The sequence below is a fragment of the Bubalus bubalis genome, chromosome 16 (assembly GCF_019923935.1).
Source record: "Bubalus bubalis isolate 160015118507 breed Murrah chromosome 16, NDDB_SH_1, whole genome shotgun sequence".
Classification (NCBI taxonomy): domain Eukaryota; kingdom Metazoa; phylum Chordata; class Mammalia; order Artiodactyla; family Bovidae; genus Bubalus; species Bubalus bubalis.
The window spans coordinates 2648835-2676677 of NC_059172.1; the positions used below are offsets into that span (position 1 = coordinate 2648835).

The 27843-nt window shown below is 44.0% G+C and overlaps 1 protein-coding gene and 1 long non-coding RNA gene across 2 annotated transcripts; both read right to left on the reverse strand.

The window, feature by feature from the left end:
• On the reverse strand, window positions 1-27843 carry LOC123464994. The gene is made up of 3 exons (XR_006640065.1): window positions 27665-27843; window positions 8398-8513; window positions 1-1803 (listed from the first exon to the last, which is right to left on the reverse strand). It is a non-coding gene; the product is annotated as an uncharacterized LOC123464994 (long non-coding RNA).
• LOC102405269 (olfactory receptor 9Q2) lies at window positions 9469-12569 on the reverse strand. Its single transcript, XM_025266006.3, has one exon. The coding sequence runs from the start codon at window positions 12350-12352 to the stop codon at window positions 11363-11365; it is 990 nt and encodes a 329-aa protein (XP_025121791.3). The 5' UTR covers window positions 12353-12569; the 3' UTR covers window positions 9469-11362.

Genomic DNA, 27843 nt, shown 5'->3' on the forward strand with positions numbered 1-27843 from the left:
CTCTGAGGGTTTGGGGCTTTTCCACACAGCACTGATTTTTCCAAATGAGACCCCTAACCCCCATGGTAACTCACAAGAGCTCTACACATCTTAATTATAGTCTGTGTTACTACTAACTTTGATACAAACTACTTATAAATTTTAAAACCAATTTGTGATTTTTTAATAACAAGCACAGGAGTACCTACAATCTGGTTGTTGCATCTTTGAGGACAGTTGTCATTAATCCCTTTATTCAGTCTGGCTTTCTCAGTGCCAGCTTTCCTCATAGGTTGTTTCACCAAATTTGCTGTTTGTACAGATGTTTAATAGTTGTAAAAATGAAGAGTTCCATGTTCAAATAATTTGGGGCATCTTTAAGCTAAATGGAGCAAAATTTCTTAACTAGATGATTTCTCAGAGCCTTTAGTATAGTATAAATCTCCAGGAGGTTAGGTACACAGCATTTCTCCAAACTAAAGTCATTCAGTCATAGAGAACACAGTTCATCACAGAGCGATACACGGGGCCAGCATTGTGCAAAACACGTTTTGGGGAGTGCATGCCAATGGAAAAGCAGAGAGCGTGTATACAGAAGACTTGAGTTCTAGTCTTGACTCTGTCCACAAGCAGCTGTGAGACTTTAGGCAGGTCAGCTCGCCTTCTTGAACCAGTTTCTCATCTGCAAACTGAGGCCACTGATCGCAGTTACTTCCAACTGAGGGTGCCTGGAGGGATTTTCCAAAATTCACATTGTCAGACACTGCAATGCCTTCTCTGCTTGATCACCTGCAGTGGTCTTGGGTTCAGGTTGCCAGTCAAACTCACAGGATGCACAAAGAGTTAAGCTTTACTCAAACATCAAGAAAGGATAAAGGACAGCCAAACAACACACAGTGACAGCCAGGTAGAGATCTCGTGATGCCCAGACCTGCCTTCTAAATATCTCACTCACTCCACACTTGGAATGATGATCATGAGAGAGAAGGCAGTGGGTATGGACCATTGTGAGAAAGAGCTAGAAGTCAAGGAAACTTTATTTATTTGTTTATCAGATATATACCCTCAGGGGTGTGTAATTAGGCCCCATTTTCTAGCACACAGCTGCATCTCATCAAATAAGGTTCATTGATTACAGATTACCCCCTGACCAATTTAAATAGATGCAAGTGCCCTTGTTACCTCAAAGCCATTTCAGCAGGGCTTTTGTGTGTCTTGGATCCAATACACACATTTACAATTCTTGAGTTAGTTGCAGGAGGGATTTGATGGTGTGTCAAAGCTCAGACTTCTCCAAGGCTGAGAAGAGGCTGCAAACCATCTTTGATGGCTTTCCCTCCGAACCCTTGCCTGGATCTGTTAACCCAGACTCCAGTGAAGGAACCTCAGTTCCCTTGTATTCCAAAAATGCATAAGTTGCACTCCAGCTCCAGGATTTTGTAAATTTAGATGCCTACTGCCTAACGGATATGTCCTTCATTCATCCATCTTAAAAACACCCTGTAGCCAAGAAGGAGAGTCAGCAAAACATTAACAGCGGCCGTGGCAGGTTATGTTTTCCAAGAATGGACGTGACAACATTTCCATCCCACGTGCTCTTGAAGAACTTGACACTTCCTCATCAAGAGGTGGCATCTGAGGCCCTCCCTCTGAGCCTGGAGGACTGTGGGGGTGGCTTTGACCAACAGAGGATCCCAGAGTGGTGCTGCGTGATCCCCGAGGCTCTTAGAACACCTTGTACACTTTCCTGTAGCACTGTCTCAAGAATGCACTCCGGGGCCTGAATCAGCATGGAAGAAGTCCCTCTACTCTGAGGTCGCCCTGCTGGAGAGACCACAGAGAGTCAGAGAGAGACGCACAAGGTGCCCCGGGTGTTCCAGCCAACAAGCCTCTGAGTCTCCCTGCCAGGCACCCGCCCCGTGAGGGAGTGAGACTCCAGCTGATCCCAGCCTCAGCTCTGATGGCAGGTACCTGAAGGAAAACTGCCTGGCTGCATCATCAACTCTGAGAACTCTAAGGGATAACAAAAAAATGACTATTATTATTTTAAGTCCCTTACTTTTGAGGGTTGTTATACAGCAGCCTGTAACCAAAATGATGGTTTTGTTTCATGGGATAGAGTGATTAATATCATACCCTATATCATTTTGGAGTTTCCCCGGTGGCATTGGTGGTAAAGAACTCGCCTTCCCTTTCAGGAGACGTAAGAGACGTGGGTTCGATCTCAGGATCAGGAAGATCCCCTGGAGTAGGAAATGGAGACCTACTCCACTATTCTTGCCTGGAAAATTCCGTGGACAGAGAGCCTGGCAAGATAGTGTGGGGCCACAAACAGTTGGACGTGACTGGGTACACACACACCACAGCCCACCACACACACACACCACAGCCCACCACACACACACACACACACACACCACAGCCCACCACACACACACACACACACCACAGCCCACCACACACACACACACACACACACACCACAGCCCACCACACACACACACCCCACAGCCCACCACACACACACACACACACCACAGCCCATAACACACACACACACACACACACACCACAGCCCACCACACACACACACACACACACACACACCACAGCCCACCACACACACACACCCCACAGCCCACCACACACACACACACACACCACAGCCCATAACACACACACACACACACACACACACACACACCACAGCCCACCACACACACACACACTATTTCATTTTAACATTTTACTGTAGCCATCATTTTAGGAACAAAAAGTGCTTTTTTTATATTAAGGAAGATAAGCTGTCTTGCCTATTAAGTCATCATGGATACTATGGTACCAGAATCTTCTCAGCTGCATAAACATCAACTAGGCAGAGCTATAACTTTGTCTCTTTATTCTGGTTTCACTGAGCCCATGTTTGATGGAATAAGTACCATGACGGTCAGACCTCCGTCATTTGGTTTGAATTGGGCCTCATCCCCATGGGCCTGCCCTGGACCTCTATTACTTCTGTCTTTTAGGTCCAGAGGAGGCTATATCCCTTCTAAGATATCACTCCATCTGCAGTGAGTAATGGGGAAGCTGAGTTGGCTAGAAATAGACTTGAATGCAGGTTGGAAGCTTCCCTGAGAGATTAAATGAAGATTAAGTTTGGGACACAAAAGACAGTTGATTAAGGAAATAAGGAATCACAAACTTCTATGAAAACCTTGACAGGTTTTCAAAAGAAAGGCATAAATCTGTACCTAAGTTCTTGTATTTCCCTGAATCATTCCTCTATTTGTCATTTTCAACAAACATCTATTATAAACCTTCTCTTCACCAGGCTCTGAGTCTGGCCCTGGGACTAAAAGAATGAATAATTCACAGCCTATACCCTTAATACACTCACAAACTAAAGAGAGAAACTGACAAAAAAATTTAAATGATTTTTAAGATTTGATAAACAAAGACAATATTTAGGCAATAATTCATGTCATTCGATTTGGAAAGCATACAGATTTTGTTCAAAGCACAAATAAACTGACTTTTATGCCACAATTTTTCTTTTGTGTTAGTGTTACTTGAGAAAAGCTGACTTGTGTTTCTATGAATAAATTAATAAAAACCTCTGCCATCTAACTGTAGGTAACATAAATGCCTCAGAAATGTGTAGGAAAAAATCCATATATTGAGTAAGAATAATTTGTAAAACCTACTGTATAAAGTGTCAGTAAATGTTCATACATTTATTCACCTAACAAATAATTTTAGTATTTAGTGAGAGTCAAAATAAGACATCACCATTGCTTTCCTGGTTCTTAGTTTATAATGCATGAGACAGAAATGAACATATAAATAAATGTTGGCTGTGCTATGAGGGAGCAAGCAAGCCTCTGATAAGAAGTGAAGTGGGGTCAGGTGACAGACAGTGTCAGAAGCTGGAATAGCTGTTTTAGGGAGGGAAGTTCAGGGCTGGAGGAAGGCTTGTCGTAGGTGTTTGAGCTGAGAATAAACTTAAGGAGTAAGCCGTGAGTCAGTCTGGGGAATAACATTCCAAGAAAAAGGAAGAGCAGATCCTTTAATAAATAAATAAAGATCCTGATATAAGAACATGTCTGACATCCTGAAGGAATAGTAAGTGCATTGGATTAGGGGGAAAGGGAGGGTACACAGATACAGTCCTGGAGGCGGTTAGGTACCTAACCTGGTTGAATCATGGAGATCATAGCAAAGAATCTGCATTTTATTTAAATACCTCAAGCCATGAGATGGGATGAAATTACCCAAAGAGTGGCCTCAGAGGGAGAAGAAGACCTATGGCTAAGTCCTGGATGACTCTGATATTCAGAAATAAGGAGCCAGCAAAGGAGGCTGAGGACGGCAGCCCCAGAGGCAGGAGACAGAACAGAGTCCGGAAGATGGAGGAAGGAAGTGAGAGCTCTTCCAAAGAAAGGGGGGATCAACTGTTTCAAATACCACAGGGGCCACCATCACTCCTGAAACCACACGTCTGCATTTGCCAGTCCATGCTGCTCTCATCCTTAGCCATCTCCCCACCACATCTACCTCCTCAGGGTTGAATTCAGATTGGGAACGCCCCCTTCAGAACATATTTCTCAGAAGATGGAATCATCTCAGATGTCTTATTTGCCTCTGTCTTCCTTCCATGGCTTATGTCTCTCTCTGTAGTCTCTTTTTAATAGAGGAATTTAGATGACTCAGAACTCCAAATCCCTTTTAAAACTAGCCTATGACTTTAGGCAATACCCTTGGTGACCTTTTTAATGAGCCAAGAATACTCAGGAACATCTTCTACTTTCTTTGATAATCAAAGGATTTCTCACTGTGATCAAGTACAGTTTCTCTTAGAAACACAAGAATTGTTTAACATTTCAAAAGCAATCAACGTAGCTCACCATATTAATAAACAAAAAATAAAACTGTGTGATCACACTAATGGATGCAGAAATTGATTGTGGGCAAAATCCATTATTCATCCTTGATTTTGGGGGTGCGGGGGGAAATCTCTCAACAAACTAGGAATCAAAGGGAACTCCCTTAACCTGGTAAAAGTCATTTGTGAAAATCTGCATAATAAAAGGTTAGAGACTAAAAGTGAAAGTGAAGTAGCTCAGTCGTGTCCCACTCTTTGCGACCCCATGGACTGTAGCCTACCAGGCTCCTCCGTCCATGGGATTTTCCAGGCAAGAGTATTGGAGTGGGTTGTCATTTCCTTCTCCAGTATGGATGTGAGAGTTGGGCTATAAAGAAAGCTGAGCACCGAAGAATTGATGCTTTTGAACTGTGGAGTTGGAGAAGACTCTTGAGAGTCCCTTGGACAACAAAGAGATCCAACCAGTCCACCCTAAATGAAATCAGTCCTGAGTGTTCATTGGAAGGACTGATGTTGAAGCTGAAACTCCAATACTTTGGCCACCTGATGGGAAGAGCTGCCTCACTGGAAAAGATACTGATGCTGGGAAAGATTGAAGGCGGGAGGAGAAGGGGATGACAGAGGATGAGATGGTTGGATGGCATCACCAACTCAATGCACATAAGTTTGGGTAAACTCTGGGAGTTGGTGATGGACAGGGAGGCATGGTGTGCTGCAGTCCATGGGGTCGCAGAGTCAGACACGACTCTGAGCAACTGGACTGAACTGAACTGAGGTGATGGATGTTAACTAATTGTAGTAATCATTTCAGTATACATATATAATCAAATCATTATTGTGTACACTTTAAACATATACCATATGTCAGTTAGATCTCAAAAAACTGGAGAAATTAAAGAAATAAACATAACAAAAATATATAAAATAAAATAATATGCCACAGGCTCAGAAAACAGTGCAAAGGAGAACTTATGGTACCAAATTTGGAATAAAAAAACAGAGAAACATCATATCAAAGGCTCCAAGCAACACAGCCAGGCAAGAAAAAGAAAGTCACTTAAATTAGAAAGGGAAAAACTATTATTTATATGATTTTCTAAGTAGAAAATTCATTGGAATCTGCAAAAAAAAAAAATTACTAGATTTAATAAGTAAGTTTAGCAGTGTTGCCAGAGCAATATAAAAAAATCAATAGTATTTCCACAAGCATGGAACAGTTGAAACTGAAATTTAAAAATCAATACCATTACAACTGCATCAAAAATAATAGAATACTTAAGGATAAATCTGACAAATGAATTGAAAAACCTATACACTGTAAAGTACAAAACACAGAAATTAAAGAGGCTAAAATAAAAGGAGATGCATCAGTCTCATAGGTCAGAAGAATCAGTATTGGTATTATGTCAATTGTCCCCAAATTGATCAATCAGATTTAATGAAATCTCAATCAAATTGCAATAGACATCTTTGCATAAATTGAAAAATTGGATTTTAAAAATTATATGGAAATTCAGAAGGCCTAAAATACTTAAAATGATTATGAAAATGGATGAAGTTGAAGGACGAGCACTGCCTCATTTCTGACATTAGTATTCAAGACAGTGTGGTATTGGAGTAAAAGCATACACATACATCACTGGAACAGAAGAGTCCAAAAACAGGCCCACAATCATGGACAATTGATTCTTGACAAAGGCACAGTGGAGAAAAGACAGTCTTTTCAACAAATGATGCTGGAACATCTGAATGTCCATATGTAGAAGTGTTCATTTCAAAGTAAACCTTGTTTCATATACAAAACTCAACTCAAAATGGGTCCTACACAGAAACTATAAACTTCTAGAAGACAAAGGAGGAAATCTTGTGACCATGGAGACAGGCAAATATTTCTTAAATATGATACCAAAAGCACAATCTATAAATGACAAAATTGATAAGTGGGACTTCATCAAAATGCAAAGCATTTACTCTCTGAAGGACACTGTTAAGGATACCACAAGCAACAATGTAGAAAATGGGAGACGATATTTGCAAATCATATATCTGATAAAGGACTTGTATCTAGAAGTATAAAGAGCTCTCACATATTAATTATAAGAAAACAGAAAGCCCACTTAAAATAGGCAAAAGATTTGAACAGACTCTTCACCAAAGACTTACTAAAGGCAAGTGACCACATTTAAAAATTCAACATCAATGTAATTGAGATGCAGAGAAATGCAAACTAAAATCACAGTGAAATGCAAACTAAAATCACAGTGAAGTACCATATAAACCCATTAGAAGGCTAACATTAAAAAGGATGGCCACACCAAGTGTTGATGAGGATGTGGAAGATGTGGAAATGGGAAGTGATACAACCACTTGAGAAAACAGTTTGGCAGTTTCTTGAAACGTTGGTCATGTGCCTCCCATGTGATCCAATAATGCTTGCCCTGGATCGTTACCTGAGAGAAATGAAAGTGTGCATCCATACAAGGACTTTTCAGAAATGTTCACAGCAGCTTTTTTTAAAAAACCAGGTTCCAAAAACCAGGAACAACCAAAATGCTGATGAATAGGTGAAGGAATAAACTAACCACGGCGTCTTCATGCAGTGGAAGAGCGATAATAAGGGATGAACTACTGACACAACAACACTAATGCATCTGAAAACAAGCGTGCCACTGGAGAAAGTCAGACATTCCACTTATATAAAACTTACGTAATTCTAAGACATTCTAGCTAATGGAGAGTGAAAAAAGCCGATGAGTGGTTGCCTGGGTTTATGAAGGGGTGGGTGGTGGGAAGGGGCACATTCAAGAGAGTAGAATGGACAAAAGAAACTTTGAGGAGTGATTATGTGTCCATTATCTTCATTCTGGTGACAGTTTCCCAGGTGTATTCACATGTCAAAACTTACCAAATTGTACACTTACTGTGCAATTTATTGCTTGTCAATTCTGCCTCAGTGAAGCTGTTTTTAAAAAGATTTTGTAAATCAGAAGGGATTTCATGTACATCCTTTGAGTCATATCTGATGAAATGATAGATGAATAGGTAGATAGGTATAGAAAATAGATATTGAGAAACAGATATAAAAGATAGATGATAAATAGATAATGAATAGAAGATGATGATGGAGATAGATGATAAATACAAGAAAATAATAAATTACATTTTTTAATGCTATTAAATGGTAGGAAATAGCAATGATCTGTCTTTGGAAAGGAATCTTGAATTCTTAGACAATCACTAAGGACTGGAAAAGAAGACATGGAGACAAGTTTGGTGACTGGAGCCCTCGTGAAAGTGAAAGTGTTAGTCGTTCAGGCGTGTCTGACTCTTTGTGACCCCACCGGCTGTAGCCCCCCTGGCTCCTCTGTCCATGCAATTCTCCAGGCAAGAATACTGAAGTCTGTCATCATTCCCCTCTCCAGGGGATCTTCCCTACCCAGGGGTCGAACCCAGGTCTCCTGAATTGCAGGCGGATTCTTCAGTGTCTGAGCCATCAGGAAGATAGTTCAGAGACCCCATGCAAATGAACTACTTACTAGAGGAAGCTTTGACTCCAAAGGTGCTCTAGAAGGCCTTCCGAAGTCAACAGTTCATCTGAGCCAATCCTGCTCTTTCTGAGGGAGACGCAAATTCCCCAATTCACATCACGGCCCTACAAGAGAGCAAACATGAGTTCCATGAACTTCCTATCTATGTCAGTCCATTAGACACATCCACACCAGCCCAGACCTACCAAACACTGAGACCAAGAAAGCAACTGAAATTCACCTCTGAAGCAAATTGCAACTGAGTACTGGGGCCTGGAAGAAAAAGAGGGAAAAATACAGAAGGCTGGGTATCATTTAAGAGGACATACTTTGGACACCTGAGATCACACCTTCCCTGGTCTGTCAGTTTCTTGATACTTGGGCAAGTTACACAACCTCTTTGGGTCTTAATTTCTTCCTTTTGGACATGAAGTCAGTAATAATTACTTTCCATTAAATTTGTTGGGAGGGCTAAAATAAATGATATGATTCATGTAAAGCTTTTAGCCTACAGTCTACTGTTAGCTTAAGTGTGGATTTAAGTGTATGCCAGTTTGAGGGCTAGTTTAAAAATTACTAGTGAACTCTACCTCAGAAGGTGTCTGGATCCAAAGCTAATCCTGGCCCAGGAAATATAGTTTCAGACGGTTCTGAAATGAAGATGTCCACTGATCAGCTGTGGGTCCCTCCACCCATCGGTACACGTGGACTGTGGGGTCTGGGACAATCACCATGAAAACGATGTTTATGAATTAATGTTTATGCTTATGAATGCCAGCCAGCACCTTCCCATCCTCTACATGCACCAAGTTGTGAGGACAAATGAGCTGCACATAAAACCAGCTACTGCTACTGCTAAGTCACTTCAGTCGTGTCCAACTCTGTGCGACCCCATAGACGGCAGCCCACAAGGCTCCCCCATCCCTGGGATTCTCCAGCCAAGAACACTGGAGTGGGTTGCCATTTCCTTCTCCAATGCATGAAAGTGAAAAGTGAAAGTGAAGTCCCTCAGTCGTGTCTGACTCTTTGAGACCCCATGGACTGCAGCCCACCAGGCTCCTCCATCCATGGGATTTTCCAGGCAAGAGTACTGGAGTGGGGTGCCATCACATAAAACCTGGCCTACAGTAAATGCTCAATAAGCCTTATTTCACAGCTGAGAAAGCAGGCTGATAGGCCTTAACGAACCTGAAGGCATAAGGGCTAAGAAGTGACAGACTAGACACTGTGGTACCAAATTCTGAGCTCTTTCTACAATACAAAATGCCTCTTAGCACCTAAGACAGAAGTTTATGAGTCAGGAACATCACATGGCAGCTAATATTTGAAAAACGACCAAGATGCCCTCCATGGAGTTGCTTCACCCCAAGTGAAGTGATTTGCACAAAAACACCAGCAAAGGCTGCTGTGTGAATCCAAATCTCCTGGCCACAGCTGTAATTTTCTCCCAGTATCTTTTCTTAAACATATCCATCCAACTCTTTTCTAAAATTTTTGTTATATGTCCTTAAAATGAAAGGTCCTAGAGTTCAGAAGTCACCATCTGTTTAATCTGTGCACTTCATTTTCTCATACACAACTGCATGCATACACACACACACACACACACCCCACACTGACACACACTTCCACATTACACAGTACCAACACATCAGGGCTATAAAATAAACGTTGCTGACTGCCTTGTACCTCCTCTGACTGGCCTTTTCTCTTTTCTTCACCAGGTAAAATGAAAAAGAAAATTGCAATAACAATAAATTCCAGACTGAGTAATTATATAGGGTGGGAAGTAGATCATAGCAGGAGACTGTGAAGAGCTCAGGTTTTGGGTGGGGTGCAAGGGAACCTCACTCTAGCCTTTGCTTGCTGACTTTGGCACAATTACTCAACTCTAAGTTCCCAGGTGCCTCCCACACCAGTAAGCAGGAATAATAACAAAACATGGTTCACAGTGTTCTGGAAAGAATTAAATCAAATAATTCCTGGAGCAAACATCACAATTCCTGGAAGGTGATAAATGCCTAATAAATCTTGATCGTTGCTATCTATCCATCATTATCATCACTAATATTCATATTATTATCATTCAAAACCCACAGAAACAATAAGAGGAGAAACAGTGAAAACATAAATGATGGGGTTTGGAAATCCCTTTGGATCAAAACATAGCTGCGTTGGTAGATAGGGATTAATTTGTTTCATTCATCAGCTGTGCCAGGCAATGCATTACAGTCAACGGATGCTAGGAAATAAGATCAGCATGGTTCTTACCCATTCATGCATTGAATCCTCAAAATTATGGTCCTTTACGTTAGGTAAACCCACTTGGCAGATAAAAACACTCAGAACGGAAGAAGTTGGAACTTAAAGGTCGACACTGGAACCTGAGATTAATTCATACGTTCAACAAATATTTAGTGGGAGCCTTTGCGTGGTAGGTGCTTTGCTAAGTCCCGGGGGCATACAGAAATGAATCTCACAGATAGAAGTGCTTCCTCTCACGTGGCTTCCTTTCTAGTCGTGAGGACCAGACAATATCAAATATGCATAGCATCAGATTCTGACAAGTATTCTGTGCGTGTGTACTTGGCCACTTCAGTCGCGTCCTATTCTTCTCGACTCTTTTGGAGCTACGGACTGTAGCCCACCAGGCCCCTCTGTCCATGGGGCTCTCCAGGCACACATACTGGAGTGGGACAACCCCCTGCCCTCCTCCAGGGGATCTTCCTGACCGAGGGCCTGAGCCAGCATCTCCTGCACCTCTTACAACATCACAGGCAGACATTTTTTACCACTGACCCACCCGGAAAGCCCTGACAAGTATTACATGACACAGTAAATCAGAAAATGGAGATGGAATGTTAGGTGCGATTTTAATAAGGTTATCTGGGAAAATCTTCCCAAGTAGGTAACACTTGAGGAAAGACAGAAAAGGTGGAGCAACTAAGGAGTGACTTATCTGATGAAGGTCCATCTAGGACCTTCCAGAAACCTTCGGTCGGCTCAAGGATTTCAGGACCGCCTCCTTGACCTCCTTGTTCCGCAGGCTGTAAATGAGAGGGTTCAGCATCGGGCTCACCACCGTGTACAGCACCGACACCACCCTGTCCGCCTCCGAGGACTGGCCCGAGTTGTCCCGCAGATACATGAAGATGAGGGTCCCAAAGAAGAGAGCCACAGCAGCGAGGTGGGAGGCGCAGGTAGAGAAGGTCTTGGCGCGGCCCCCGGAAGAGCGCATCCGCACAATGGCCAGGACGATGAACACGTAGGAAACCAAGATGATCAGGATACAAGCAGGCATAACCAAAACGGCAAACACAATGATCACCACCTCCTGGGTGTAGCTGTCCCCACAGGAGAGCTTTAACAGAGGGGGGAGGTCACAGAAAAGAAAGTCGATCTGGTTGTTCCCGCAAAAGGAGAGCGTGAAGGCGGTGACCGTTCGAATCAAGGCGCTGGAGAAGCCCGCCGTGTACGCCCCCGCGACCAAAACCCAGCGGGCCTTCTCGGTCACGATGGTGACATAGAGCAGGGGGCGGCACACGGCCACGCAGCGGTCGTAGGCCATGATGGCCAGGAGGTAGCAGTCCGTGGATGCGAAGAAGGTGAAGAGGAAGAACTGGGCGGCGCAGCGCACCCTGGAGAGGACGACGCCGCGTTCCAGCAGGACCCCCAGCACCTGGGGGACGATGGTGGACGAGTAGCAGATGTCCACGAGGGCGAGGTGGCCGAGGAAGAAGTACATGGGGGTGTGCAGCCGGCGATCCTGGCAGATCAGGAGGATCATTCCACAGTTCCCCAGCAGAGTGAGCAGGTAGAAACCCAGAAAGACCGCGAAGAGCAGAAGCCCCCAGTGGGGGTGGTCAGCGAACACCGTCAAGAGGAATTCCGTCACTACCGTGGAATTCCTGCCAGGCATCCACTCAGCGGTTTGCCTGTGAAGGCGGAGACCCCAGCGCCCCATAAGGGGATCCGTGAAGAGATGTTCAAGCCATTTTCAAGGAAGAGATTTAAGCTGAGTGTCTGATAGGTAAGGCTCTGGACATCAGCAAACTTGGCAGCCTAATGTGGAAATGAACAAATACAGAGCTCGCAACCATATAGGATAAAAAGTCATGAATGCTTCCACTGTAAAATGTACCACAACTCTCTGTCCTTTCATCGGTCCATGGACATCTAGGTTGCTCCCATGCCCTAGCTCTTGTAAACTGCTGCCCTGAATACTGGCAGCATATTTCTGTTTTGTTTTCTCAGGGAATATGCCCAGGAGTGGGGTTGCTGGGTCACATGGTAGATCTGTTCCTAGATTTTTAAGGAGGAGAAATCAACACAACATTGTAAAAAACAATTTTTTAATTTAAATTTTAAAAAGTAATGCCTGCTTCCCTTATACTAAGAATGAAGACCAAGTGATTCTCTAACTTACGTCCGCTCTTTTATTAAATTAATTTTGATTGGAGTATAGTCGCTTTACGATGTTGTGTTAGTTTCTGCTGTACAGCAAAGTGAATCAGCTGTATGTATACAAATATCCCCTCTACAAGTCGGCTTTTATTTATTTTTAGTTGGAGGATAATTGCTTTACAATGTTGTGTTGGTTTCTGCCATACAGCAAGGTGAATCAGCCTTACGTATGCATTGGTTCCCTCCCTTGGGAACCTGCCTTCCACCCCTCACCCCCTCCACCCCTCTAGGTTGTCACAGAGCACCTGATTAAGCTCTCTGTGTTACACAGCGACTTCCCACTAGCTATCTACTTTATTATATATGATAATGTACATGTTTCAATGCTACTCTCTCAATTTATCCCTTCCTCTCCTTCCCCACACCTACAAGTCAGCTTTTGTGCGTGCAACTCTGTCCCCAATTGTCTGTTTGATCTTCCACAAGGCACTTAACCTCTCTGAACCTCAATTTCCTCTTCTGCCAAAAGGGGATCATTATATCAGCCCTGCTTATGAGATAATACTAATGCAAAGATTAAAATAGATGCAGAAGTGCTGTACATATATATGGTGGCTATTTAAAATTTTAAATGAACATTTTAAGGAAGGGCAATTTATATTCTATGAACAAAAGAAAAGCATAAATAACAACAAAAAATCCATTAGCAATCAGCAGTGAGCTGTGCTTATAGGAATATTTCTATTTTCAGCCTGACAACATGCATCTTTAACAAATAGCTGTTATCCTAGTTAGAGTTGGCTGGCTTATCAAGGGTTTTCTGTTTGTTTTCTTTGATTTTTGCAAGTACTTGCATTAACCTTTGACTCCAAAGAGCAAACATAAGCTCCTTTTAGCACCTCGCAAAGCTCCATAAGCACTTTTGGTTGTTCTCACAGTCCCTAATAAAAGCAGCAGTGATAACAAGTGAGTGAAAGTCACTCAGTCATCTCTGACTCCTTGCAACCCCATGGACTATGCAGTCCATGGAATTCTCCAGGCCAGAATATTGGAGTGGGTAGCCTTTCGCTTCTACAGGGGATCTTCCCAAACCAGGGGTCAAACCCAGGTCTCCCACATTGCAGGCAGATTCTTTACCAGCTGAGCCACCAGGGAAGCCCTTGATAATAATAAACAGCATCCAAATTTGAAAGAAGAACTATTTCTGCAGCCTGGTGTTGCCCAAGCACTGTCAAAGGAATCTGGGTTAATGGATTTGAGGGCTCTTAATAGAGTTCTAGAATAGGGCTATAAAGGAGGATTTCAGTCATGTTTGCTTACCTGATGTACCAGCAGCCAGGTCAAAACTAAGCTGACCCATTAGACATAATAACAAGGACTGGAAATTAGATTTTGAAGCACGAGCAGAGGCATGAACCATCCTTACCTGATTTCCACTTCACTAGCGTCTTCTTTCTTTGTTTAGCGTTTCCTCTGTCAATGACCGGCTGATCTAGAGGAGACCTGGGTTCTAGCTCACTCACATTAGATGTATGACCCAGGGCAAGTCACTTTTCTTCTCTAGACTTCAATTATTTTGTCTTCATCCTCTTTAAATAGACAAAAATGCAGCTTGAGTCCATAGTCCCAGCAACTTGGTTCATGGGGGGTTGCTTCCAGAACCACTATGTCTTATTCTAACTTCATGGAATTCCTCTCACCCTCGACAAAACAATGCATCCCTGATGTTAGAGTCACCCAGGATTTTTTTTTAGACTTAGCCCAGGATATCAGGGCCTGGGGATCAGCCTCTCTCCCCGAGCTTCTGATCCTGCACTAGACCTTTCTGGTGGTGCTTTTTGTACTTGCCGCCCTAGCATCATGCCATAATTGGTCCCTGGGGTAAGTCTCCAGGGAAAGACAATTTATCTTCCCACCAAAATGACATAACTTTGAAGTTTTCTCTTTAATTTCAAACTCCCAAAGCCCCATCCTACATCTTGCCACCAGGGTCTGATGGAGCTGATGCCTTGTCTCATTTCTACCTTGTACTAAAAGAAATATATTTCTTTGAAGGTTTTCTGTATCTCAGTTGAGAACTTGAACTGGGGCATTCTGCACAGTGACACCCTAGCCAAATACATGCTTATGGTCAGTCGCTCGGTCATGTCCGGCTCTTTGCGACCCCATGGATGGTAGCCCTCCAGGTTCCTGTCATCCATGGGATTCTCCAGGCCAGAAGACTGGAGTGGGTTGCCTTTCCCTTCTCCAGAGGGTCTTCCCGACTCAGGGATTGAACCCAGGTCTCCTGCATTGCAGGCGGATTCTTCCACCTGAGGACCTGATCCCCAAAGGAGGCTGTTTTGTAAGCATACGCTTCCCCTCCACCCCCATGGCCAAGATGTGCTATAATTGGTGACTCTGATAGTTCACCATTTGACAGAAAGAGAATCTTCAGAGTGGAAGGGTCAAGACGATAATTGCAAAGGCAGATGTGAGGGGGTCCTGAGCAGACTTCCCCTTGGCAAACTGAGCACACTCTTAATGGTGACCTGCCTCTGCTCCAGGGCACTGCTTCTCAAACTCAGCGGGCGTAAGAATTACGCAGGGAATTGATTTAACACATGAATACTATTGTTCCACATCCATAAATTCTGATGCAGTGTCTATGCCAGAGGGCACAGGCATCTACATTGCTAACAGACACTGCAGGGGGTTCTGATAAATTAATCTTCAAAAATTAGATCTAGAGATGGTGCCTTGGGGAGCATTCTCAGGAGCTCTAGTCCTGCTAGATCCGCTGTGTTCTGTGTGTGTACGTGGGCATGATCAGTCATGCCGGACTCTTTTCAACCCTAAAGACTATAACCCACCAGGCTCCTCTGTCCATTTTCCAGGCAAGAATACTGGAGTGGGTTGCCATTTCCTCCTCCAAGGATCTTCCCACCCCAGGGATCAAACCCATGTCTCCTGAATCTCCTGCATTGACGGGCAGATTTTTTACCACTTGAGCCAACTGGGAAGCCCGTGCTGTGTACCGTTAAGTAAAATAGCAAAGGCATATTCTTGAAGAGCATGGTTTTTCTGAAGCCCCATCAGTACTTCCCTTCCTTATAGGAGATCTAAGATCATCAGGGTGGGTTTTATGTTTTTTTTTTTGTTTTTTTGTCATATAAATTTAAAAACATAGCTACAGAGAGGGCTATGCAGCTACTTGGTGGTAAAACAATGATGTGAGCCAAGTCAGTGCTCCACTGACTGAGCCTGTTTGGAAGATGGCATAAGACAAGAGGATCTGGGGTAATGATTCTCAACTTTGCTGCCTAACAGAATCACCTGGGAACTTTTTAAAACCTGAGGCCCCGATTGTATCCCTACACAATTAATCCAGAATATTTGAGTGTATGAGCCAGATATCCATATGTTTTAAATCCCCAGTTAATTACATTGGGCAGCAAAGTTTGAGAACCACTGCCAAAGGGTTCTTCTACTTTATAAAGGCTTATGTTTTCCCAGGTGTCTTAGTAGACATGCCAGGAAAGAAAATAGGCTTACCATTCTCAGAAGTTTAGAAATCACTGCATACCTCATTCTCCTAACGGAAAATCTTATGGCATATCAGCATGTTAATGGATCTATAAGGTCCAATTACTAAGAAACCTTGTCAACATTCTTTAACCCACCATTTCCCAAAAGCATATGACCACAGAACTTTTTCACTGAAAGCAGATTAACACCCTGCAGAACTAGAGTTCCTAGGAAAAGGATATCCTTAGGCAGGGCAGCTCTAGAAAAGCTCAGCAGTTGACCAAATGCCAAACAGCAGAGCAGTAATCATTCCAAAAAAGGCATCTCTTGATGACTCAGCTCAGGATCTGGCTGCTTTAAGTCTCAGTCAGACTGGCTGCCCCTGAAGCAATCACTCCAACTGGGAAAGGAATTTGGAGGGGAACAGAAGGAGAGCCGCATCCTTCTAGATGGATGTCTCAAGAGCGATGGAAGAGGAAACCATTGCACTTTAATAAAGACTTTTCCTTCAGTTATTAGGTGTGTCCAATGGCTGAGCCTCCACGGGTTTGGTGAAAGCAGGGCATATCGTCAGCTTGTTACCATGTTCAAGCCCACTGTGCTCACTGCACAAGAGGCCAGTGAATCGCAGGGATAAGGTGTTGAGGCAAGGAATCCAACCTTATTCAGAAAACTGGCTGATTGTGAAGATGGCAGACTAATGTCTCAAAATAACCATCTTTTGGGGTCCAGATGCCAGGTTCTTTTATGGATCAGAGATAGGGGGAGGTGAGAAAACAAAGTGAAAAAGGTCATTTAATCTTGCATGTATCTCCTAAAATGGCAAGCCTCAGGAAGGGGAATGTGTTAATTTCTTCCTTCCTACCATCTCCAGGTAGACAGGCTTCTGAACAAAGGCACTTTAGCTTAATGGTCAGGCAGAGGGACGGGATTCTCTGAGCCAGACCATTATATGTGATTACGATAACAAAAGTGGCCAAAGAAACAGATCTAGCCCAGAAGAGTGAATTTTGACTCCTCCATGTTTCAAGCTCTTCCCCTGGGATCCATCTCTACTATCTTCCCCCATCCATACTTGGGTGGGTCTCACGCTAGAGCGAGGCTGAGGATAGCCTACATGTATGTGGGCTTAGTCGTGTCTGCCTCTTTGTGACCCCGTGTTCTGTAGCCCACCAGGCTCCTCTGTCCATGAGATTTTCCAGGCATGAATACTGGAGTGGGTTGCCCTGTCCTCCTCCAGGGGATCTTCCTGACCCAGGGATTGAACCCCTGTCTCACCTCTCCTGCATTGGTAGGCAGAATCTTTTACCACTAAGCCAACCAGGAAGACTGAAGATAGCCTAGCGCCCATAAGTTTGCTGTGGAAAAACTCATCTTGCTGTAACAGCTTATCATGGTATCTCTGCCCTCACTTTACATATTCTAGAACTGCAGAATTTTTATTCTTCCTTATAAGATGCCAATGTAAAGTATAGAAAGTTTGTCTCAGGCAATTGCATCTTCCTTAGCCTTGGCACCCATTTCCATATCTCTCAGTTACCTGGTTCTCAGGCATTCACTTCCCATCCTAATTCACGCTCAGAGACATCTCTAAGATGGTCCTCTTCTGAAGAAAGTGGCTGACAATGCATAATGCGGGTTCTCTAAAGTGTAAAAATCATTTACACTTTAACAGAATTAAAGCCTGGATATATAGAATGCCATATGACAAAGGGACTCAAAATGCTCTCATTCCAACCTCTCCCCAATTTTGCAGAAGGAGAAATCGAGGTACAGACTAGAATTCTCTTATGGAAGAACACACAGCTGATTAGCAGCAGTCACCATCCAGCTTTCCTTCTATCATATTCTACAATCTCCAGAAAAGTTTGTCAACTTAAAAAAATATTCACAACCTAAAAGATGAGTTGTTTTATTCAGTGGGAATTTTAAGACTTCAGGCCCAGGAGACAGCAACTTCATATAAGCCTGAAAGAACTGCTCCTAGGAGGCAAGGTGGGGAACCAGGTTACATAGAAGTTTTGCCACAAAGGGTAGGTAGCCAGAACATCAAAAGATTATCATAAATTAAAGAAAACCAGATAGCCCAAGCTAAGGACTTTAGCGCTTCTCTATGTATGGAAAGATGCAAGAGTCTGGGCTCACCGAAATCATTCCTTTGATGTGCACCTCAGCTATCTGGGGCCAGTATCCTGTATTTCCACATGCTGAGCTTCCTCGGGGCTCACCATAGGGAGTGACAGCAGTCTGATGGCTGCTAGTGGAAGGTATTCTTTTCCTTGCTTAGTTTCCTCAGGGCTCACAGGCTCACACTGGAGGGCTGCAATCACTGGGAGACTGTGACATCATTTGTTTACTGAGATGGCAAGAAATAGTCCATTTCTCAAAGCTAAGCAGGCTAATTTCAAGCAAGGGAATCAGAAGCTAAGACAGGGGATTTAAGAGTGAATCCAACCACATCTTGGCACCTTGAAAATCATGCCATATTGCTCAGGTCTCCTGCAACCAATGTAGGTAGTACCTGCTATCTTGTACTGTCCCTAGAAGAGCGGTGGCTTTTCTTCTCCAATCTCTTCTACTAAACAGTGTGGCCCCCAGGACTTCTCTTTCAGGTCTGGGGCAAAGGATGGTGGGATCGTCTCCTGAAGTCACTAGAGAGACCATAATACCAAGTTCCTTCTTTGATGGTTCTCAAAGGACCTGGCTTGTAATATGAAGTCTCCTTGGAGGAAATCATTTGTCGGGAGACACTTGAGAAGGGTGATGGGAGGAGTCCTATTGCCAAGTCCAGACTCTCTCAGTTCACCTCATGATATGCCAGTAAGTCTACAGATGAGGTGTTGAGGCAAGAAATACGACTTTGTTCAGAAAGCTGGCAGACTAAGAAGATGTCAGACTAATATCTCAAAACAGCCCACTTATCAGGGTCTGGAAGCCAAGAACAGGATAAAAAGGAGTTTGAATTCCAAGAATGGAGAGCAAAGGAAAAATGTAGACTAATAAGTAAGTGAGGCCTGTTCCTTCCTAGTGCGTTGGAATTGACTAATGTACTTATAGTCAGACAAGTGAAGAGCAAGACCCAACAGACTCTGCAAAGCTTTGTATACAGGTGGAGCTTTTGCAGAGCTCAGGGGCCAGTGCAGACAAGGATTTCCTTGTGTGTCATGGAACACAGCAGTGCTCTGCCTCCCCGAGGTCAAAAGCTTTAAGAACATGTAGAGTCAACATCTATGATACAGATTCTGAAGGTACCATTACGGGCAGTGGAAATGGAAGAAATCACCACGTGGATTCTCAGGCAAGTGAGGTGAGGAATGGGAGCCGTAACAGGGGGAGGAGAAGAAAGAACAGGTCATAGTCCCAGTGGTGACAGTAATTGACAAGCATGTTATTGGGAGCATCTGCGAGACGAGGACAGGAGTCTCAAGAGTGCTAAGAGCAGGGTCAGCTCTGTTAACTGGACTATCAGGTCACTACCTTAATTTAATTATCAAAAATAAACAGAATCTGGGACTTCCTTGGTGGTCCAGTGGTTAAGATTCCGTGCTTCCTCTACAGGGTGTGTGGGTTTGATCCCTGTTTGGGGAACTAAGATACAGCATGCTGCACAATGCAGCCAAAAACAAAAAAACCCAAGATACAAAAACAAAACAAAGAACATAATCCGCATTTCTTGAATAATTAGTGAAATTGTGCATCTTTTCACATGCTCATTTGTATATCTTCTTTGAAAAAATGCCTATTCAGTTCTTCTGCCCTTTTTCATTGGGTTGTTTGTTTTTTTGATATGGAGTTATTTGAGTTGTTTGTATATTTTGGATATTAATCCCTTATCCATCATGTTATTTGCAGTTATTTTCCCCCACACCTTAGGTTATCTTTTCATTTCTGTCAATGGTATACTTTGCTGTGCCAACATTGTTAAGTTTAGTTGGTTTTATTTTTGCTTTTATTTCTTTTGCTTTAGGAGACTGAGCCAAGAAAATACTGCTATGCTTTATGTCAGTGTTCTGCCTATGTTCTCTTCTTGGAGTTTTATGGTTTCCATTCTTATATTTAGTCTTTAAGCCATTTTGGGTTTACTTCAACAATAGGCTATCACCTCACACCTGTCAGAATGGCTATCCTAAAAAAAGTGTACAAATAAGAAACATTGGGTAGGACGTACACTACTGATTGGAATGTAAATTGGTGTAGCCATTATGGAGAACACTATTATATAGTTTCCTTAAAAAAACTAAAAATAGAAGTACCATATGATCCAGGAATTCCATTCCTGGGTATATATCCAGAAAAACTGAAAATTCTAATTCAGAAAGACACAGGCACCCCAGTGTTCATAGCAGCACTATTTACAATAGCCGAGACAGGGAAGCAACACCAGTGCCCATCAACAGATGACTGAATTAAGAATATGTTCTATGGAAACTTCCTGGGCAGTGGTTAGGACTCTGTGCTTCACTGCAGGGCGCCTGGGTTCAATCCCTGCTCGGGGAACTAAGATCCCACAAGCTGCACAGCACATCCAAAAAAAAAAAAAAATGTGCTCTCTCTATGGATATGTATGAATATTACTCAGCCATGAAAAATGAAATAATGCATTTGCAGCAACATGAATGGACCTATTATGCTTAATAAATCAGACAGAGAAAGACGAATACTATGTGATATCACTTATATTTAAAATCTACAAAGTAATACAAATGAATGTATACGTAAAACAGAACAAACTATGGCTACCAAAGGGGAGAGGGGAGGGGGAGGGACAAATTAGGAGTATGGGATTATCAGATTCAAACTACTAGGTGTAAAATAGATAATCAATGAGGCTATACTGTATAGTACAGGGAATTATAGCCATATCTTGTAATAAACTGTATTGGAGTAAAATCTACAAAAATACTGAAGCACTATGCTGTGCTGCTCAGTCACTCCAGTCGTGTCCGACTCTGTGCGACCCCAGAGATGGCAGCCCACCAGGCTCCGCCGCCCCTGGGATTCTCCAGGCAAGAACACTGGAGTGGGCTGCCATTGCCTTCTCCAATGCATGGAAGTGAAGAGTGAAAGTGAAGTCGCGCAGTCGTGTCCGACTCCCAGCGACCCCATGGACTGCAGCCCACCAGGCTCCTCTGTCGATGGGATTTTCCAGGCAAGAGTGCTCGAGTGGGTTGCCATTGCCTTATCCGATCACTATGCTGTACAACTGATGCTAACACAATATTTTAAACCAACTATAGTTCAATTTAAAACATTTTTAAATAAACATAATCTAAATATTGAATCCTAATTGATGACATCATTCTTGCCCATATAGGATAGAAGAGCATTAATACTGATGTCTCTCACTCACTTTGAAATGCATCAAAAGAATAAGGTGGATTAATGGATGGACTGATGGATGGATAAATGAACAGATTACACAGGATTTCAGATTTTTTTTTTTGTCACTGTCTTGGGAGTTAGACGGAGAAGGCAATGGCACCCCACTCCAGTACTCTTGCCTGGAAAATCCCATGGATGGAGGAGCCTGGTGGGCTGCAGTCCATGGGGTCGCTAAGAGTCGGACACGACTGAGCGACTTCACTTTCACTTTTCACTTTCATGCATTGGAGAAGGAAATGGCACCCCACTCCAGTGTTCTTGCCTGGAGAATCCCAGGGACAGGGGAGCCTGGTGGGCTGACGTCTATGGGGTCACACAGAGTCCGACACGACTGAAGTGACTTAGCAGTAGCAGTGGAAGTTAGAGCTCTTACTCCAATCTCTTCCTAAGCTGCCTCTTCCTTTCCTTCTTTTCTTTCCCTGGAACTAAAAGTTCTGGGTTTTTTTATGCCTTACACCATGACACACTCATTTAAACATCGAGCATGCTATAAATAATGAGTTCCCAGAATGCTGGCACTGCAAAGAAAATGATTCTCAGGAATTTCCAAGTTGGATGGTTAGGACACCCTGGCTCTGTTGAGAATTTTCCTCAGGGCCTCCAACACTTCCTTGTTCCTCAGGCTGTAGGTAAGAGGGTTCAACATGGGGATCACCGTTGTGATCCGGCCGGAATGATCTCTCAGATACATGAAGATGAGGGTTCCAAAGAAGAGTGACACCACAGTGAGGTGGGAGGTGCATGTGGAGAAGGTCTGCAGCGTGGTGACCGACGAGCAGCAGACATCCGGGAGCAAGAGGTGACTCCGAAGGGGTGCATGGGGGTCTGGTGCTGGGGAGCCATGCGGGTCAGGATGATCAGGCCCACGGTCCCCAACAGGTGACCAGATAGATGAACAGGAACAGGAGGAAGAGAGGCAGGGCCCGTGCAGGGCAGTCAGTGAGGGCGGCGAGGAGGAATTCCGTCACAAAGGTAAGGTTCTTCTCTGCCACGAAGCCAGGGGTACCTGAGAAGGTGAGGATGAGAAGCAAGGTATGCAACTGTACATGGGATTTCAATCTCTTTCTGGTTTGCCATATCGAGCATGTCTTGTGGACAAAATCCAGGTGCTATGTGGGGGCTTCAGAGAGGACTGGTCTGAACTCTTACATCCGAGGCAGTTCTGTGACATGGAGTCATCTTGGTATGTCAAGAAAACCAGTACTGGTGAAGATTTTCAGAAAAGCAGTGCTTTATTCCCTACTGGCTGTGTAAACCCCTGCACACAGATAACCACTCAACCAGGATTTCCCTCTCTCTCCAATAGGGGTTGATACCTGGGCTCCTGCCTCCCACTGAAATATCTATCTCAGGACTCCTTCCCTCTTTTTCCTCTATGACCATAGCTCCTCCCTGATTTCAAACCCTCTTCATTTCTTGCCTGGATCAAAACAAGAGCCTTGTAACTAACAGCTTCCCCTGCCCTGCAGCCGGCTTCTTGCCAGTTCTTCCTCGGTGTAGCCAGAGTGATACTTCTAAAACTTTAATAGAATCCCTCTTCATTCCCCTGTTAAAAAATCCAGCCATAGAACTTCTCTGGTGGTTCAGTGGTTAAGAATCCACTTGCCAATGCAGGAGACATGAGTTCGATCCCCGGTCTGGGAAGATTCCACCCGCCACAGAGCAACGGAGCCCATGCACCACAAGTACTGAGCCTAAACTCTGTAACAAGAGGAGCCACCGCAGTGAGAGGCCCTATCACCACACCTAGAGAGGATTGCCCAGCTCGCCTGTGTGCAGCAACAAAGACTCAATGCAGCCAATAATTGATTTAAAAACTCCAGGCATGGCGCCCCATCAAGGACAGGATGTTCTTAGACTCCTGGGTGTGTCAGGGAAAACCCTCCATGAGGTGTCCCCTACTTACTCCCTTGTGCCTCTTTCTCGCTTCTCACTCCTTGAACCCACAGCCACAGCCCACCCTCACCCTCTTCTCCAGCCGCCTGAATTATCTGTGGCTTCTCTAATCCCCCACCTTCACTCACACCTCTGTGCTTTCCGCAGGCACTACTGCTGAAGCATCTTAACTTTCGCATCCTCAGTGTCCTGCCCAAGCCTCACTCAGCTCAGAGCCTACTTCCCGCAGGAAGTCTCCTTGAGACTGTCTTCCCTGGTCAGCGTATGTGCCCCAGAGCTCAGCACGCAGTAAACCTCAACATGCTTTTGTGCAACAGACAAAGTTATCAAGAGATATAAAGCACACTGCAGAGAGAAAGGCATTGTGCAGACCTTTAAGTGATTATTTATTTTTATGAAAACATTTAAAAATAAAAACGAAACTCTTAAGAACCCAATAAAATTGATGAATATTCATAGAGATCATAAGCCATCCTTGGACTTAGCCTACCAATCTCAACAAAACAGTATGCTTACCTAACAGAAAGCTGTTGTCTTAATTAGATCCTCTTAGCTGGAGAAGGCAATGGCACCCCACTCCAGTACTCTTGCCTGGAAAATCCCATCGACAGAGGAGCCTGGTGGGCTGCAGTCCATGGGGTCGCTAGGAGTCAGACACGACTGAGCGACTTCACTTTCACTTTTCACTTTCATGCATTGGAGAAGGAAATGGCAACCCACTCCAGTGTTCTTGCCTGGAGAATCCCAGGGACGGAGGAGCCTGGTGGGCTGCCGTCTATGGGGTCGCACAGAGTCAGACACGACTGAAGTGACTTAGCAGCAGCAGCAGCTTACCAAAAATAGATTTTTTTTCACTATTTTTTAATTGGAATATGATTGCTTTACAATGTTGTATTAGTTTCTGCTGTACAATAACATGAATCAGCTATATGTATACATAAATCCTCTCCCTTGTGAGCCTTCTACCCCCTCCATCTCCTCTGGGTCATCTGAGAGGAGAAGGTGGCATGAATGGGGAGAGTGGCATTGGCATGTATATACTACCGTGTGTAAAACAGATCGCTAGCTGGGAGCTGCTATAGAGCACAAAAATAGATTCTAAAAGGACAGATATTTTCTTTAATAACAGAGTGCACATATATAGACACTATTCTAAGTGATTTATATATTAAGTCACTTAATCCCCACATTCACTTTATGAGGCAGGAACTTTTATTATCCCCACTTCACAGATGAGGCAACTGAGACAAAGTTTAAGTAACTCCATCTTGCCTCCAAGATTGCACAGCTAAAAAGGAACTGCCATTAAGAACAAAACTGCACACAGAAGCCCTATTTATCTTAAGGCAGGATTTTACATGCATCATGAGTCGATTCCAACAGCCCAAGAGGACCGGGGAAATGTCTGCCTTTACGCAGACAAGCATGAAAACCAGCTTTGCAGTCTCTCCGTATCTGAAGGCTGATGGAGACTCTTGTGCTAATGGACAGAAATTCCTTTGGCAGAGGTGCAGTGCAGGGGAGTAGAGAAGGTATTTGATCATCTTTAAAGCATTAAACTTTGGCAGCTAGGCCAGCGTTGCACTGATGTATTGGAGAGAATGATGAATCCAAGGAATTGGATCTGCTGGTCTGAACTGAGCATGAACCAAGGGGACCAGAACAGTTTCCTCACCTGAATTCCACTTCATCTTTATCCTGCAGTCCTCGTCTCTCTTTTTCACTGATTTTTCCTTTGTCTCTAAAAAGTCATTTCTCTTCCACTGCTTGAGAATCTTAAGGGTCTGGGGAGAGACCACTGTGCTGGGGAGCAGGGGGTCTGGGTAGATCTTATCCTCCCAAACCTGCTTAGTGATGACCCTGAGCAAATTACCTTATCTCTCCAGGCCTCAGTGTCCTTCCCCCTCCTCCTACACTCTACACACACACGCACACACACATATTAGTGAATCAACGTGGGGACAGTAATGTCATAGCTGCCTGAAGATTGGTCCCTGCATGTATCACCCTCAAGTTCCTTGCCAGTTCTGGTCTGTCGAGCACTTACTTCTCTCTCTTCCCTTAATCTTTCTGTTTCCATGATTTCCTAAACCTGGGTCATTATATATGCCTCATTCCAGTTTTTGTTCAGTTCCAGGCTAGGAGAGGAAAGACTAGAGAAAAGCCTCTTTGTTTGGGCTCCCAACTCCAGTGCAATTAAATCTCTTTTGATTAAGACACCGATAGTCTCTGGAAGTCTGAAGTCCCCAGTCAACAGCTGGTGTGGTCTCTAAGGAAAGGCAGTTCAGTTATTTCTCACATGGATTCATAGCAAGGCTCCTGGTCCCAGTCCCAGCTCCCAAAGCCCTTCAACACACTGACTCAGTTCAGTCTGAAAAGCCCGAATCCCAGTTCTACACGGTCCCTGGAGAAGTGAGATGTCTCTGGCTTTACCTTCTCTAGTCAAAACAATGTCAGAAACTGTGCCCTCATCGGTGTGGCCACATCCTGGAAGGAATAGGGTATTTTGTAAACACGAGGCTTTGATCACATTATTCAGAAGGACACCATGGGGACTCAACACAGCGACCTCACCAAGATATATCATGTCTTCTAACTTGGCCCTGTCTGGAAGTCAGGGCTTTCACTGTCTTCCCTCTACCCTTGCTCCCTTTTTTTCCTTTAAAAACAAATGAAATCACGGGGAAAACAAAAGCCTGGCATGTTGCCCAGAGGAGAAATTGGCACATCCTTTTTGTTGGCATGGCCTTTGCCAACTCTCTGCATCTTTTAACACTGCAGTGTTTCTTTAGCTCCAAATTCAGAGGCTTCTTGATTTAGTCACTGAATTTCAGGATGTCTCAGTTCAGAAAAGGAACTAAGGAAGATGGGAAGAACAGAATAATTATAGAATAATTGTTCTCTTGGACAATTATGAGAGCCAAGAGAAAATGATACCACCTCTATCATGGATTCATTACTGTGCTAAGCATTCTAAATGAAGAGCAGGAGATACAGAACGAAACAAATCCTTCTAAAACAGAAAACACAACGGCTGTCTACAAGGACTAGGCAACCTAGTAGGTTACATAACCATCCATCCTACAGGTAACAAGTACTGAGCTCCTAGAGAGGGATAACGAAGGTGCCGAGGGGAGTCAGGGTAAGGCAAGGTTGCCTACAGTTGGGGTAGATCAGGGATGGCTTCCCAGTGGAGGTGGACTCGGCAGGCGGTTAGGATGCAAGTGTTGGTAGGAGAATGACGGGCAAGACTCTTCAGGAAGGGGGACAACTTCACAGGGTCCAGAAAGCCTAGGGACTTCTCCCGGGACCAGCGAGGCACCGTGGTAGTGGCACAGGATGGTATTAGGCGAGTCCGGGACTAGGGTGAGGAGTGAGGCACTCAGCTCGGATGCCAAAGTTAAGGGGCACCCAAAGCTTTAGTAAACAGGATAAACAGTCATAAGATAGAGCTAAAAAATAAATCCAATTGCAAAAATCTATAATGAATGAAATATCAAGATTTTAAATAAAGAGAACCGGTATTACTAACTCTCCTCTTTCTCAGTCTCAAATAGAGTTCAACATAGCACTGGTTCTAGGATGTCTGCTTGAAAAGGGAGAGCGAGGCCAACGGATTCAGGGCACAGGCTTAACAAGGACCATTCACTCCACTAAGGATGTTCCATTATCTGTCCTCTCTACCCTCCCCTTAGGAAAAGAAAACATAGGAAAGTCAATCAGATCTAATGCTTGCAGAGTAGCTTTAACTGTTTCAAAGCCCTCCCTTCATCGTCACAAGATCCCTGTGGGACTGAGAGAACAAACTGCCCATTGGCACTGATGAGGAAATGTGGCAAAGAGAAGCCCACGGTCTTAGAGCTACCCAGGGAGCAGACCAGAAATTGAGTCTGCCCTGGGCTCACCAGCTGCTAACGGATTCTGCCTAAGCCACAGTCCCTTCTGCCCAAAACAATGTTTTTACGACCACACACAAGACACATCCATGCCAGAGCTCAATGGGTGAAGAGGTGAGTCCTCTGGCTCATGCTGTATTAACAAATTACCTTAAAATCACAGTGACTTAACACAATGAATTTATATTTACCCTTGAAAAGACCAGTGTGGGTTGAGTCGTTCTCCGCTGCCTTGCAGCTAAGCCACTTAGAACAGGTAGACGTCAATACCGCTACTGCAGGGAAGTCTGGGAAGGGTCGCCGAGGCTGTCACTGAGGACCGGGTGTGGTCTGCCTCCCTCCCACGCACATCCCCGTGACCAGAATCCGG